The following is a 14759-nucleotide window of genomic DNA, read 5'->3' on the forward strand; positions in this document are numbered from 1 at the left end:
GCCCCACATAAGATTATACTGGCTGAGAGTCCAGACGCCAAAGCCTCGTTTGTCTGCCAAACACAGTTCAGGATGCATTAATACGAGAAAGCAGATCTAATTCTCTTCTTAAATTCAGCTTCAGTTTTCATCTTAACTGGCCCTTTGGTAGGGGTTTTCATTAAATAAATATTTATTTTCTTAATTACTAATTTCCAACTTTATCTAAGTAGGGGTCGAATAAATAAACGTTAAGAAAAACTGGAAAAAGGTCTAGAAAAGTCCAGAAAAAGTAAAGATTTCTGGATTTGTTATTTTTGTAGACACGCTGTTATTGAACTAAAAACTACCCAAGATGAAACTTCTGGAACCATTTTAAATTACGGTAAATGCTGAATATTTGTTTGCCATTACAGGTCATAATTCAAATGTTGAGAGAGTACTTTCATTACAATCAGCACAACAGACTCACGAGAGAAATTATTTTTTCATAATGTCTGTAAAATATTTGGTACTGGTCCCTATAATTTCAAAGAGTTTGACTGTCCACCCTAACATAAATAATAAATATAGTTTGACTAAACTTGAAATTTTAATAAGAATTGTCTCCTCTGAGAAGGACCACTTAAATCATGTAGTAAGAGGTTCATAGATTAGTATGATTACAAGTTTTGAAATTTTATTTTTAAAAATTCATTAGGAAATCATTTTTTTGAAACTGAAAAGTGTCAATTCTCACCTACTTTATAACGTGTTCTATAGAAATATGTATTATTTATTGGGAATGTTTTGTGTCCTACATTTTGACTTAATGTCCTACATTTTGGGTCAGCATGTCCTACATTTCCCTTACAGCGATCTGGTAACCCTAAACATTTCACAATACCAACAAACAATTTGGATGGCCATCTATTGAATTTGACAGAAAAAGAACTTTGACGAAGTTTCAAAAACATTGCACAAGGGAATAAATGGGCTGTTCCAAAAATTGATATTTTCACAATATTACGAGGGACGCTGGCAACACTGTTGCTGTCACGTGTCACTAACAACTTGTTTCACCTCAGGCTATCACACTAAGGCACTTTTAACGACAAAGGTGAAAGTTGGTTATTCTCGAACATATGCAATAAATTACATACACCTTGCAACCCTGAAATGTGGGTATCCCTACAAATTAAAGCAAATGTTCGAAGCGTCCACCATTTTCTTGGATACATAAGTTGGTTCGCTTGATCATGTTCCTGAGGGTTGCAGCACTGATATTATCAATTTCCTGTGTAATGTTTCATTTCAGCTCCTCAATGTTCTGGGTCTTGTTTGGTATACTTTCCTCTTTAAGTAACCCCACGGAAAAAAAACCGCAGATGTTAAATCGGGCAAGCGACTGGGCCATAAATCCTTGGATATTAGACGATCACCAAAAAATTATCTCAGCATACGAAGAGATTCATTAGATGTATGGCAAGTTGCTCCATCTTGTTGTAGCCAAGCATCACGTTCGTCTTCTTCCAGGAGAGCAACGAATTGCATTATGAGATCCCCGTACACAGCGGTATCCACTCTTGTCTCAAAGAATAACGGTCCCACAATAGGACGATGCGATATTCCACACCATACACAGATTTTCGGAGAGTGCAAGTGTAGTTCATGAAATTGATGTGGGTTTTCTGTCGCCCAATGCCTGGAATTTTGGCTGTTGACATACCCATCCAATTGAAACCAGGCTTCGTCGCTAAAAAAAACTTTATTCAGTACATTGACACCATTTTGTCGAAAGACTGATTGAAACCAATGACAGTGATGCAACCGTGCCGCGACATCCACCGCTTTCAATTCATGAACAACACGAACTCTATACAGGTAAAATTTCAATTTCCGTACAGCCTTGTGAGCAGTTGACTTGCGGAAGTCCAATTCTGAGGTGAGCTTCTGACCAGACTTTTGTGGCGACATCACCATTCTTCGTTCAACACGTTGCAGCACATCAGCTCCTAACATAGAAGGGCACCCTGAACGTTACCTGTCATGTACTGACCCAGTTTCGCGAAACCTTTGCACAATTGACAACTTATCTGGAGAGGTAGTAGTCAGAAACTTGGCACTAAATGCTTCTCTTACGCCAGAATATGATGATGTTCGGATATATTCTTCAACAATAAACACTCTTTCCTGTGTAGAATATGGCATTTTGAAAACACACACACGACGTAGACACAATTTGGAATGCCGTTTGCGGCAAACGGCAACCACCTAAAGCACAGAAAACATAACAATTGATACATGTTCTTCTGTACCCACATTTCAGGGTTGCAAGGTGTATGTAATTTAATGCATATGTTCGAGAATAACCAACTTTCTCCTTTGTCGTTAAAAGTGAAACACGTCTGTTAGTGACAGTAACAGTGTTGCCAGTGTCCCTCGTAATATTGTGAAAACATTGATTTTTGGAACAGCCCATTTATTCCCTTGTGCAACGTGTTTGAAACTTCGTCAAAGTTCTTATTCTGTCAAATTCAATAGATGGCCATCCAAATTGTTTGTTGGTATTGTGAAATGTTGCAATAATTTACCTCAGTGAGTTCTGTGCATCAATACACACGATTTGCAAAAAAAAAAATCCCGCCTTTGGCAGCAACACTTTGCTTATTTGTTATTAAAACATGCATGATCTTACATATGTTTGTCTCTCTAAATTTTCCCAATATACAGGGCATTCTCTTGGCAGAAAGCATTTCTTCTCATTCAGTTTCGCTATTCCGTTATACGGTCATAAACACCAGGTTGCGTGACTTTTTGGACACTCTGTATATACATCCATTGAATTCACAGTGCACCAATTGGAAAATGAAACAAATATAGCTATCAGAAAGAAAGCAAGTCTTTTCAGATCACAGATGTACCGAGAAAGCCACAGGAAAGATGCTGTTAATGACAATGAAACTAATAACTTACTTATAGAAAAACAGGACTTTCTATTTTAAACCACTCTGGTCACGTCAACAATATATTTTTACACAAGTTACTCTGCATTTTAGTTGACATGCCTTATTTTCCTGGTACCATTGACCCTCTGTATCCCCTCGAGAAAGTGCAATCTTTTGCATGGTATAGGAAGATTATGTTGTTTAAGAATGTTTTCAGTTGTTTTTATGTCGTCGTGAAGTCCGAAGGCTTCACACAAGCGAATATAGCATCCAACACGACATTCTACAACAGCAACAGACAGGACGTTTCATAGATGTTTCATAAATGTACTACAAACTAAAGTAAATCAAATGCAAAGGACTGAAAACTTATGGAACCAAAACAGAAGTGAAATTTGGAATATTGGTGCCAGCAGGTTGATGGCACCAAGATGGCACGTTTTTACTTATGTAGGGCATACTTTGGAATCATATATCTCCTGTTATTTGTGTTTTCCCGCTTTTATGTTACATAAAACATCGTAAAATCTGTCAATTAAAAAAAAATTGACATAATTCTCGAGGTAGTACGGTGGGTTAACAGCCCCTTTTTCTTTATTTATTTCAGCATAAGAATTCATCAGCCTCATTTCCCAGTACCTCACATTTGCATTACTTACTGAATATTTGATGATCCACGCCCAGCAGCTGCTTCAGGTACACTTTTCTGCTCACCACCCATCGAGTCATCATCGTCCAGAATTTGAATATCATCATCACTATAAGAGTCAGGTACACTTTGAGACTGGCCAGCAATATCGCTATTGTATGTATAGAACCGTTCCTCAGGTGATTCAGAAAAGGACACACTTTGAGATGGAACATCCTGGGACCCTTGAACAGTACTAATACTTTGGCACACTTCATCAGGGGACACAAAAGCACCAACAACACTTTGAAGGTTATTGCTGGCTCCAGAGGTCGTCTGAGAACCTCCGAAGGCATCGAAACTGTTCACGGCACCAGAAAAGTCACATGATCTCAAGTTTTCACTCTTTGGAATAATTCTCTCTTCTGCCTCTACCTTCACAGGAACATTTACAAAGTCCAGCCTTGGTGGTTCGATTTCTACACTAGTGTGCTTGCTGACAGTTGACCATGGTGAAGAACTCTGGAATTTGGTAAAGAAATTAATATTATTTCATGCAGCTCTTAACCATTACAATTTATAGGCTAGTAATTAATACTTTTCCATGGCACATTTTGTACATTATTTATTTGTTAGCCTGCTTGATATTCACAATAATTAATCTCTCACATTAAAATAAATTAATTTTCCTCATAATATTGTGACAAAAATCAGCACTCTGAAATCTGTAAACCTTTATTACAGTAAATATATTAAATGTAGCATGTAGGAGATGTCAAAGTGGTTTTAATATTTACTTTGCATTTGGCAATCAATACAGCACTTCTATTAGGTAAAGCTTCATGCACCAAGGGTGATATCATGGGCCCACCAGCAATAGAATTATAGATTTAATTGAAGTGTTATTTGGTATGAAGAACCACAGAGAACAAGGTGCAAGTTATCAAACCGGTTTCCACCTGTATGATACCCAAATATGAGCTAATAAAAGTAATCTTTTTCCACACAATTATCTCATTGATGAGAAGAGAAGGGAATATATTGTAATAAAAGGAAAGAATGATAAAAACTGATTACCTTTTCTTCTGAAGATGTAAGGTAAGAATGCAAAATGTTCTCAGCTTCATGACACTGGTCTCTGAAGTCTTGAAAACTGTCTAGCTTATCCAAGCAAGAATGGCACACGTATTTTGGTAGGCGATCACTTTCGGAGGCCTGTAGAATAAAATAAATTAATATAACACTGAAAATAATGAGCTTCACAAGAATATGATAACATAAAGACTTATTAACCACAAATTACAGCACAATGATATACAATGTGTCAATTCGTAGATATAACACACATCTTGGCGACTATCTGCATCCAGCCTCCCTCCCATGAGGGAGTGCAAAGTCTTGTGTGTATATTGTGTTCGATATTAGCATTTTCTGTTCCTTTTTCTTTCCTTCATAGTGATGTGTTACAGTGAGATATTAAGTGGTTTTATGTAGCAATGTTTATCACGTGGCCGCGGTGGCTCAGTCGGTAACGCGTCTGACTACCATGCTAAAGGTCCCGGGTTCGATCCCCGGCCGGTTCAAATCTGGGAACTTTTCTAACAATGGAAGCGGCCCCGGCGCCCACCCAGCGTCGAATAACATGGGTACCTGGGGGAAACCCTGGGGGGGTAAAGGCGGTCAGGGGCGTGATGCTGATCACATCACCCCCACTCACGACCGGATCAAGAAAGTGTGGGGCGTTACACCCACACCCCCTATACGCCTTCATGGCGTGGTGCTAAGCACAGGGTAACACTTTACCTTTATGTTTATCACGTAATTTTCTCAAGCTGAACTCTTGTGAGATATGAATTACATGTGGGAAATATGAATGTATTATGCAGGGTTTTTGCAAATGTTGTTTACAAAATGTTATTGGTTTTTTGTCATGTTTGAAGAGCCATGGTAGCTGTCGTTAGGGCATTTCACTACCATGCGAAAGACCAGGGTTCGATCCCCGGCAGGGGAGAACCAGAATTTTTTCTACCTGTTCAAGCAGCTTCGGTCCCCACTCAGCATCGTATAAAGTGGGTACCTGGAGGAAACTCTGAGGGTAAAGGCAGCCAGGGGTGTGTGTTGATCACATCACCCCATCCAGATGTGTATTTTTAGGACACATACTGAAAAATATATATTTTCAGGGTTCTTCTCATTTTTTTTTCCTTTCTTTCAGAGGTAACAGATACAATTTTGTCAGGTTAGATTAGGTTACTATTGACATCTTCTTTACGTTAAATGCTAATGAAAGGGTTTGAGTGCATTTGTGGTTTTCACATCTTGAAACATTTTGGGTTTACCCAGAGTGTGGCTACTAAAGGAACTTCATTCACTATTATACAGCAACTGAATCCAATGTCAACCCAATTGTAAACGGAGTGTGGGTTCAAGTTTGGCCTGAGTTCTGATTGCTTAATTTCAATTTCATCGTGGTACACAGGCATTTTTTTCATGATTTGATTTCTATTCATGTCTGTTAACACATACTTCAGAATTTTATTACTTCTTACCTCAAGCTCAGATATGATAACATTTTTTCACAAGGTGAGAAAAATAATATATTTGTACCATGTATTACTATTGCCTTACCTATTACAAACTTGTGAAATTATATGTCTCTTACATGTGTAGTTAGTGTGTTGTTCTAAATAGAGCACGTATCTTGATTTTAGAGCAATAATTTTAACAGACTGATTTATTATATTTTTACGCTACACATTTAAATGTAATTGGTAAAATTATTCTTAATTTAATTATACTCGTAAATGGACTGACCTGTGCAACAATTTTACTTCTGTACACATATGATCTTAAGAATGGAAAATAAGTAAATACTTTGTCCTGTGAAACTTGGAAAAAATCATTCAACATTCGGAACAGTTACCTTAAGTTTTACTCCCGAGCCACTCAAATGCTTCTAAATGAACCCAGAGAGGTAGAAAAGAGTCGTCAAATAACCAAAATAAAAAGAAAGCAGTGGCATTGGCTACAAAAAAGAAAAATGGATTATACCAGTGTTTCTTAACAGCCGAGCACTACTGGCAATTATACTGGGGCACTAGAGTTCTCCTGAAGTTTGCAATTTGCAATCCAAGCTGTCACCCAACTGTAAAGATAGCCTTTCATTCAGTGTTCACTAGCAATAAGAGGAAATCCTTTCTCGCTCGTTCTGGTGAGGATTCAAACACACTGAGCTGGTATTGTCCCCTGTACAGCCTCCACATTTAATTTTAAAGGTTTGGTCTTTCTAGATTTAAAGCCAGATGATTGAAGCGACTTGCAGTCTCAGCTGGCAACCCATGAAAAATTGTTTTGACTGCGATAACCGGAAATCCTTTTACGACAGTGGTGGTGAGACATCAAACGATCTAACCAGGAGGCACATTGTTTCCCACATTCAAATTTGGAGGTTGACTGGATGAGCACGACAGCCAATATAGATTGCACATCAATTTTCATTCACAGATATATTGAAATGGAAATATTTTGATTAATTGGAATTTTTCGGTATCCAAAATGGAACATTCCAATTAAAATCACCACTTACCAAATTAATTTAATGATAGTTGGCCAGATAACGTAAAAGATTCCATTCAATCCAGTCGTTGCCAGCAAATTTAAAAAAAATATATATTTTGTCAACAAACCAAGACATAATAAAACTAATACTCTTTATGATTATCAATATTATAATTTATTTGTTAATATTAAATTCCAAAGGTACATATTAATAAACACATAAAGTTAAAAAAAAAGCTATTTACGAGTAAAATTGTTGGGATTGAGTCATCAACTTTTACTAGACAAATTTGCCAGGTCGAGGGCTTCCCAACCATTGAATCATGGCCGCACCTATTTCACCAGGTGGTGAGAATAGCTATTGGCATGTGTTTACAATACCGGACCACTCTCCAATTTCTATGAAATTTCGCATACTCACTAATTGAGACCTCCTAATCACGAATCTGCAACTAACAATTGGCGGTAGAGCATGGAAATTGTAAAATAACATGTAGAAGTTGTAGAATAACCTTGTTAAATACCATGATGATTCTCCATACAAAGCAATTGAAAACTATGTTTCTTTCGCAATTCGCTATGACCTTTCTTGTCACACAACAGTTTTCCTACCTTTGTGTTCTGATGTCAGATGAGGAATGCGTACGAGGTTAGGTTAGGTACCATTAGCATAAATACAACAAAACATTATTATTTACGCTAAGAGAACTAAACACACTAAAATTGAAAAGCTTTCTGCCTTGACGTCACAACACAAGGTTGGTCAAGTATTGTGCGATAAGTGAGACCCAATTCGTCACGCTGCCACACTGTTGCATTCTCAGTTACACTGTCTTCAGCATGGAAGAATGGCGGGACACACACGTCAGACGAGGAATGCCTACGAGGTTAGGTTAGGTTCCATTAGCATAAATACAATGAAAAATTATTATTTAGTTAGATTAGGTGAATTTGGCAACGGTGTATTGCACGCTGATTGTTACGGTAGGGTTACGTTACGTTAGGAAAACATAGTTTATTTCGTTTTTCTCTACATTTCCATACTTGACCACCAATTATTACATGCAGATTCGTGATTAGGAGGTCTAATTAGTGAGTAGGCAAAATTTCATAGAAATTGGAGAGTGATCCAGTATTGTAAACTCGTTCTGGGCTATTTTCACCACATGCTGAGAATAGCATCTGTGGCCATTTTCACCATCACAATAATAACCTGAATCATACCATAACATTGTCTTTATTTTATTATATTTATTGGTAGTGTTGCTGAACTTGGTGGTTAATAAGTTATTGGAGCGATTTTACAATACCGGGAATTTCTCCATTTTGTTTGAAATTTGGCATACTCACTAAATTAGGGCTCCTAATCACGAATCTGAAGTTAAAATTTGGCGCTCACGTGTCAAACTTGCAAAATAAGAGGGTCAGTCATCGCAACCGACAATGCACAATTGCTCATTATTTTTCGCAAGATTTTCCGTTTCGAATACTTAAAGAACGAAATATATATATTCCTGATATTACTACGACCCAAAATTTTTTAAACTATGTATCCTAACCTAACCACGCACCAATGGTTCGTGGGGCTAGCGCCAATGGTCCGTGGGGCTAGCCATAATTCAGGAATTTCTATACGTGAGCGCCAAATTTTAAGTGCAGATTCGTGATTAGGAGACCCAAATTAGTAAGTATCCGAAATTTCAAACAAATTGGATAAATTCCCTGTATTGTTAAATTATACAAGACTTAGCATTAGGAGTTACATAAAGAAATTCCAATTTATATTTTTTACTTACTATTAGTGACAAACAATTCAGTATCTTTTGGTTTGTTTCTCGTCGCATTCCTTCTTCCCCAAACATGTTTAGTTTTAAATTTGTCTCTCGTAAACAGAGTCTGCACACTGACTCAAAATTCCTGTAAAGATTTTCCCTATTCAAGGCACTAATCTTCATATTTCTGTCTGAAATTTGGATCAAGAATCTTCACTGTGAACAAACTTCATTCCGATAACAATAATATGTTTATTTTTATGATATGTCCGATATTTGCACTCAGAGCTCTTCGCTATATAACACTGGTAAACAAAAATATACTGTATAAAACTTGATTTTATCACAACTACATAGCATTAATCGCGTCCACTGGAAGCCAGATCGAAATTTTGTGGTTCTATCGGTTATCACTAAAATCTGTTCTTCTTCCCCGTGACTACGGTTGGATGATTTATGATTAAGAATGTGAGAGATGTATAAGTTTTTTTCTTCTTACACTGATGCTAAAAACAAACAATTTTCTTCTTCCAACGATGATAAACATAAAAATAACATTATCTCAAGGCATTTTACTATGGACATGGACTGGATTGGAGTCATTGGACGCCACTGGTTTAAGTTTAGAATCGCACATGAGGAGACTACTAACAAGAACTAAAGACAAATACTCAAATAATTTTGGTGGAAAATTGCAAAGCTCTGTAAAGAAAGTCAGGTGTAATACATAACCGATTCAATGTGTATGCATATGTAACAAAACACAATTCGTTGTTTTCCTTTTAATACTCCCGTACAGAACAAATTGATGAATACGACACATGAAAGTAAATCTATCTACAATACATAATGGCTGAGAACCAAACCTGGTTCTTACGTCTAGTTTGGAGCCCGGTTCCCACCTTCAGTGTAACAAAATGCATGTGTGTGTGTGCTACGTAGATTTTCATTTATATTCTTAGCGTTTGCTCTTTGTCATGTGGTCTATCCAGGGATTCACGTATTTTCTCCAGGCCCAGCATAAGGTATGTAATCAAATTTTCAGACCAATTGCAAACCAAAGAGAATGTTGTTGCAAACGTGCAAGTGCAATACTGTGTAGCGAATAGTTTTCATAGCAAAGCAAGCAGAGGAGCGGAGCTAGTGATGGGTTCAAGCCGTTCATTTGTGCGAGTCGACTCATGAGCGCTCGCTCACTGAGAAGAGTCGTTCAAATGAGTCGTTCAAAAGAGTCGCCAAGCTTCTTTTTCTCGAAACACATGCCTGAAGAGGGGGAAGGGGGTAGGAGGTGTTGAAGCAGATGATTGTATTTAAGTAAACGAACACAACGTACGTCCTTCAAGATTAATAAATTGTATTGCATTTTTGTGTATGTGTGTGTGCGTGTAGCCGACTAGATGGCCAAGATTCTGAAGTAATCGACATTTGATCTTGCCACAGAAGTTCCCGGGTTCTAGTCCCGGTCTGGGCAAGGATATTCTTTACGAGTGTCCCCTCATCTATATCATCACGCTTCATCCTCATCGTCGCGATTACTTAAAATTTGAAGAAAAGCGGCATAAAATAAGAAAAATACAAATACGATTCTGTATGTGTGTGGATATACATATATGTGTAAACAGTAAACACACACACACAAACAAAATTTATTGCACATACTTGTTTTCATTACTCTGTCTCATGAGTGAGATTTTCTATATTTGTATCTTGTTTCAGTTTACATTTCATACTGCGGATAATGCAAATTATGCAGTACGATAGCATACACAGAAATGCTATATAATTATATCAACCTTTTATTAGTAATAACGTGCATTTACATATTCTTCCTTTTTTGCATTCGATCACTGGTTTTAATATCGCAACAAAATGCACTCCAGATCTGCGCTGCGACACATGCTTGCATTTCCACGAGCATCGCTAGTTCACGACTCTTGAAACAGCACGAAGAGTCGCAGCACAGTCCCACGACTCTTTCCCCATCATTCGTTCACGACTCGCGAGTCGGCACGAAGAGTCATTAAGCACCTTAACGACTCGCTCGCCTTAGCGACTCTTCTCCTCCCTCATCGTTCACGACTCGCGAGTCGGCACGAAGAGTCATTAAGCACCTTAACGACTCGCTCGCCTTAGCGACTCTTCTCCTCACTCATCGTTCGCTCGCGAGTCGCGAGCTCTCTTACACAAGGCGCGGCGGCTGCAGTCTCGCCAGCAGACTGGATCTACAGTTGAAAGTAGGATCCACCCGCTCGCTCTCCGCGGATGGCTAACAGCTGTGTTTAAGAAATATATATCGCTCTTGAACATTATCCATGTCCATAGCTTTTTGTTGTTCTACAGTCATTCAATATAAGTTTCTGCCAATATCATAATGTATGATCGAATTTCTATAAAGCGGGCCAAATTATACGTATGTATTTTTTTTTAATGTTGCTTTCTACTAGTAAAACACCTTAACACGTAGGCTCACCGCAGATGGCCAACATCTGTTTATATCACTCGTCAACATGACCCATGTCCATCTTACGTAGTTGTTCCTAATTCTGCAGTCATTCAATAAAAGCTTTTTTGCAGTATCATGTACGATGAGATTTATGATTAAACTTCTATATTTATTCTTTAATGCTGTTTACACGTTAATGTTAATGAAATATTTCACGTCATATGAAAACGATTTTGTCAGACAATGTTTAAAGTTCACTTTATGCTCAGATAGTCTAATCGGGATTGAAGCTACATTTTAAACTGGGGTCTAAATCACTGGGCAAGGTGCCTCCACCGAGGATCGAATCCGAGACAGGAAGCGATTTCCTTACCAGGATTTAACAAGGAATGAAAGGATGGCTGAATAACATAAATAAAACATACTCCATGGTGCATGTTCTTTGTTTCTTGGTTTCTATGTTGGCCAGCTTGAAATAATCTTGGAGTGACAGATAAGTGGTGACGCCCTCCTCAAAGTAAGCCTATTGACACCGAAAGTTCCGGGTTCGAACCCCAGCCCAGAGATGAGTGGTAATCTGTATTTAACCTCTTGTCAATTACTCTAATCACCATCCATCCTTCGTCGTTGCCTTGTAACGATACCTGGTGGATCCCACTTTAAACTGTAGATCCAGTCCCGATTAGCTTATCTGTACGTAAAATTCATTCATCCTCGCTGTCAATACTAAGTAATTAGGTATAAAAGATGCATAAAATACAACAAAGCGTGTTAGGCAGTTAAAATATTAAAATTGAATTAATAAATTATAAAATATAATTACTGCATGCTAATTTATAAGAAATTATAGTATTTTAAAATTTGTTTGTTCCTTAGTGGGAAAATAACTAGTAGCTTATTTCTTCTGTTCATTCTCATGTTAACAGATTTGTTTTCTTGGATAAATAAAATTGAACGTGTAAATTAAAAGGTTTACATGTGCACGAAGCGGAAGAGCAACTCGATCGAGTATCGTGGTGAGACAAGATGACTTGGCACATCGTTTCAACTCGTGAATGAGAATGCATATCTTGTTAGCGATTTGATTTCAAGTTAAAAACAACTATCTGGTCTTGTTCGCTTATCGATTTCAAAGCATAAATCGGTATCGTTACTCCAATGAGACGAGATTCTCGGACAGTACATTTTACACAGAGTGTCTCTCATCATCTCACCAACTTTGGAAGGGTTGGCCCTGTTTTCATTGCGATTTTGTAATGTCCTGCTACTTGTGAAACTGATTCACTTCCAACAATTTCAGTCGCCGCCGTGGAGGAGTGGTTAGAACAGTGCGCTAAGAGGAATCTCGGAATTGAGTGTCACTTCATCAATTATTTCATTATATCATCACTGATTTTCATGTTCGCGATTAGCCAAAGTGGCAGAAGAGCAAAGCCTGGGCAAAAGTGGTATCCCGAGCCGCTATGTGTTTCCACCGAATATCGGCCTCAGGACTCCCTGCCCTCGTGCCGCGATGTGCTAACCACTCCGCCACGGGGGCCGGCCCTCCCCATCACATCTCTGTTTTATACTAAAGGCTATGATTGAATATGAATTTAAAATTTTGTGTGCGTCACTTAGGCTATTTTGCACCCTTCACTTTATACGGGATCCAGCCCCTTACCAGAACTAAAATAACATAACTGTAATGTCCTGTAGTAACTAAAATATTAAAATAATCTGACCGGTTAAAAACTGAGACTGTAAAGGCACTCAGCACACATAAGGACAAAACACAGGACAACACACACACACATTCCTACGAAAATTATACTGGCCGTAGGTATAGACGCCAGAGCCTCGTTAGTCTGCAAAATGCAGTCCAGGGTGTACTATGTGGAAGTGAGGTTGGCAATTGGATGTACTACGTGGAAGGATCATCCCTTACATCCCTTAAACTATATTTCTCGAGACCCTTGATGTGCTAACCACGCCGGCATACATTATAGAATACTTGAGTTAGTTTTGTCAATATTAATTTTATTGATTGCATTTTTGTTTTGCAATGATTTTGCGCACTGAATTTTCATATTTATCTTTGCTTTTCATTTGTGTTTTACTTTTATTTTGTATATAATGCTGCGTTTCTATTGGTGTAAATTTGTGATTCGTCTCTAATAACGTTATCATTCCAATGTGATTTAAATTTTAATCTTCTAATCTCACGTGTATAATATGTAAGTATATGTATGTACACATGCATACAGAGAGAAAGAGAGAGCGATTGTATTGGGAAATTGCATGATATGATCGTTACCGTTCCCCGCATAATTTCAAATTTGTTCCTTGTATTACACAAAATATATTAAATTAATGTTATAACAAATTGAATATCCATTATAGATCGGATTATAAGAAATTATGTATAACTGCGTGTGTGAGCGTGTGTTTGTCTCTCAGGTTCTTTATTAAAAAAATCAGAAAAACAGAACATAATGTAGTATTCAAATATAAAAAGACCTTCATTTAACGAGTCCACTTATAATTAATTCATTATCATGTGGTTTGTTCTATTAGGTAATTCTTAACTGAATATAAAAAATTGTAAGTTATAATTTTTGTTTTAATACATGTTTGTTATTTTCACTAAAGGTTTATCATTTGAACTTGTGCTTGCTGCTTGTATTACGTCATTTTTGGATTTGGAGTAACAGAAAACAAAAGGTGTTTATTGTCTTTGATCTTGCTTTAGAAAATAATGATTGGTTGATTGATTTGGTTGATTTTACTTAGCTTTTCTGTCACTTTTTTGGGTAATCGCGAAGATCAGGATGAGTAATGAGGTGTACTAACCACTCCACCATGGAGGCCGGCGCTTTAGAAAATAATTAAAAGTAACAATCGCTTTCCACACTAAGTATTTTGTGTTGCAAATTATAAATTACTGCCCCCCTTTTCTGATTCACCCTAATAGCATAGTGGTTAACGCTGTCATGTATTAAAATGGTCTGCTTGGCAAAAATTGTTATAAGTCCACTTTTATGCTCCAATAGGCTAATCGGGTCTCCCCGATGGCGTAGTGATAACGTCGCCGGTAATCAAGGGGTACCGTGTTCAATACAAAGTGGAGGTTCGGATCCCACTTTAAACTGTAGGTCCAGTCCCGACTATCCTATCTGCACATAAAGTGGACTTAAACAATAACAACTCAAAATAGGCTAATCGGAATATTGTAATCATAGAGGACCTAACTCCTCTATGTTGTAATCAAGAGGTCTGTACCTAACACCTTCCCAAAATTTTTACAAGACTCCCCTAATATTTTTACTAACATTTAATTTCTTGTAATTTTAGCGCTAATGGTTTGGCCGAACTTGAAACTACAGGACAAATTTGTTGGCTGTTCTTCGCTGCCCGTCATGGGCTGAGGTTGCGCGCTCTCTCTCTGCAAACAAAACTCGGGAGTCGACTCT

At 37.7% G+C, this 14759-nt stretch overlaps 2 protein-coding genes across 4 annotated transcripts in view; one reads left to right on the forward strand and one right to left on the reverse strand.

Annotated features, from left to right (window-relative positions):
* LOC145998618 (uncharacterized) overlaps positions 1–9553 on the reverse strand; it is a 30129-nt gene extending 20576 nt beyond the window's left edge. For 2 of the 3 annotated variants that reach the window (XM_083135073.1, XM_083135072.1), the window contains exons 1-3: positions 8889–9552; positions 4612–4749; positions 3566–4056 (exon numbers count right to left, since the gene is read on the reverse strand). In XM_083135073.1, coding sequence (XP_082991199.1) covers positions 3566–4056; positions 4612–4749; positions 8889–9047 — 788 coding nt within the window. In that variant the 5' untranslated portion in view covers positions 9048–9552. Of the gene's footprint in view, positions 1–3565; positions 4057–4611; positions 4750–8888 lie in introns of all 3 variants that reach the window. The other variant, XM_083135074.1, reaches the window with a different exon arrangement.
* A 209-nt stretch (positions 9554–9762) lies between these two features.
* The window catches only part of LOC145999032 (uncharacterized), a 93248-nt gene continuing 88251 nt past the window's right edge, over positions 9763–14759 (forward strand). The window contains exon 1 of the mRNA XM_083135945.1: positions 9763–9889. Within this exon, the coding sequence (XP_082992071.1) occupies positions 9842–9889 (48 nt within the window). The 5' untranslated portion in view covers positions 9763–9841. The remainder of the gene's footprint in view (positions 9890–14759) is intronic.

This window comes from Lepisma saccharinum, chromosome 14 (genome assembly GCF_977018435.1).
Source record: "Lepisma saccharinum chromosome 14, izLepSacc3.1, whole genome shotgun sequence".
Lineage (NCBI taxonomy): Eukaryota > Metazoa > Arthropoda > Insecta > Zygentoma > Lepismatidae > Lepisma > Lepisma saccharinum.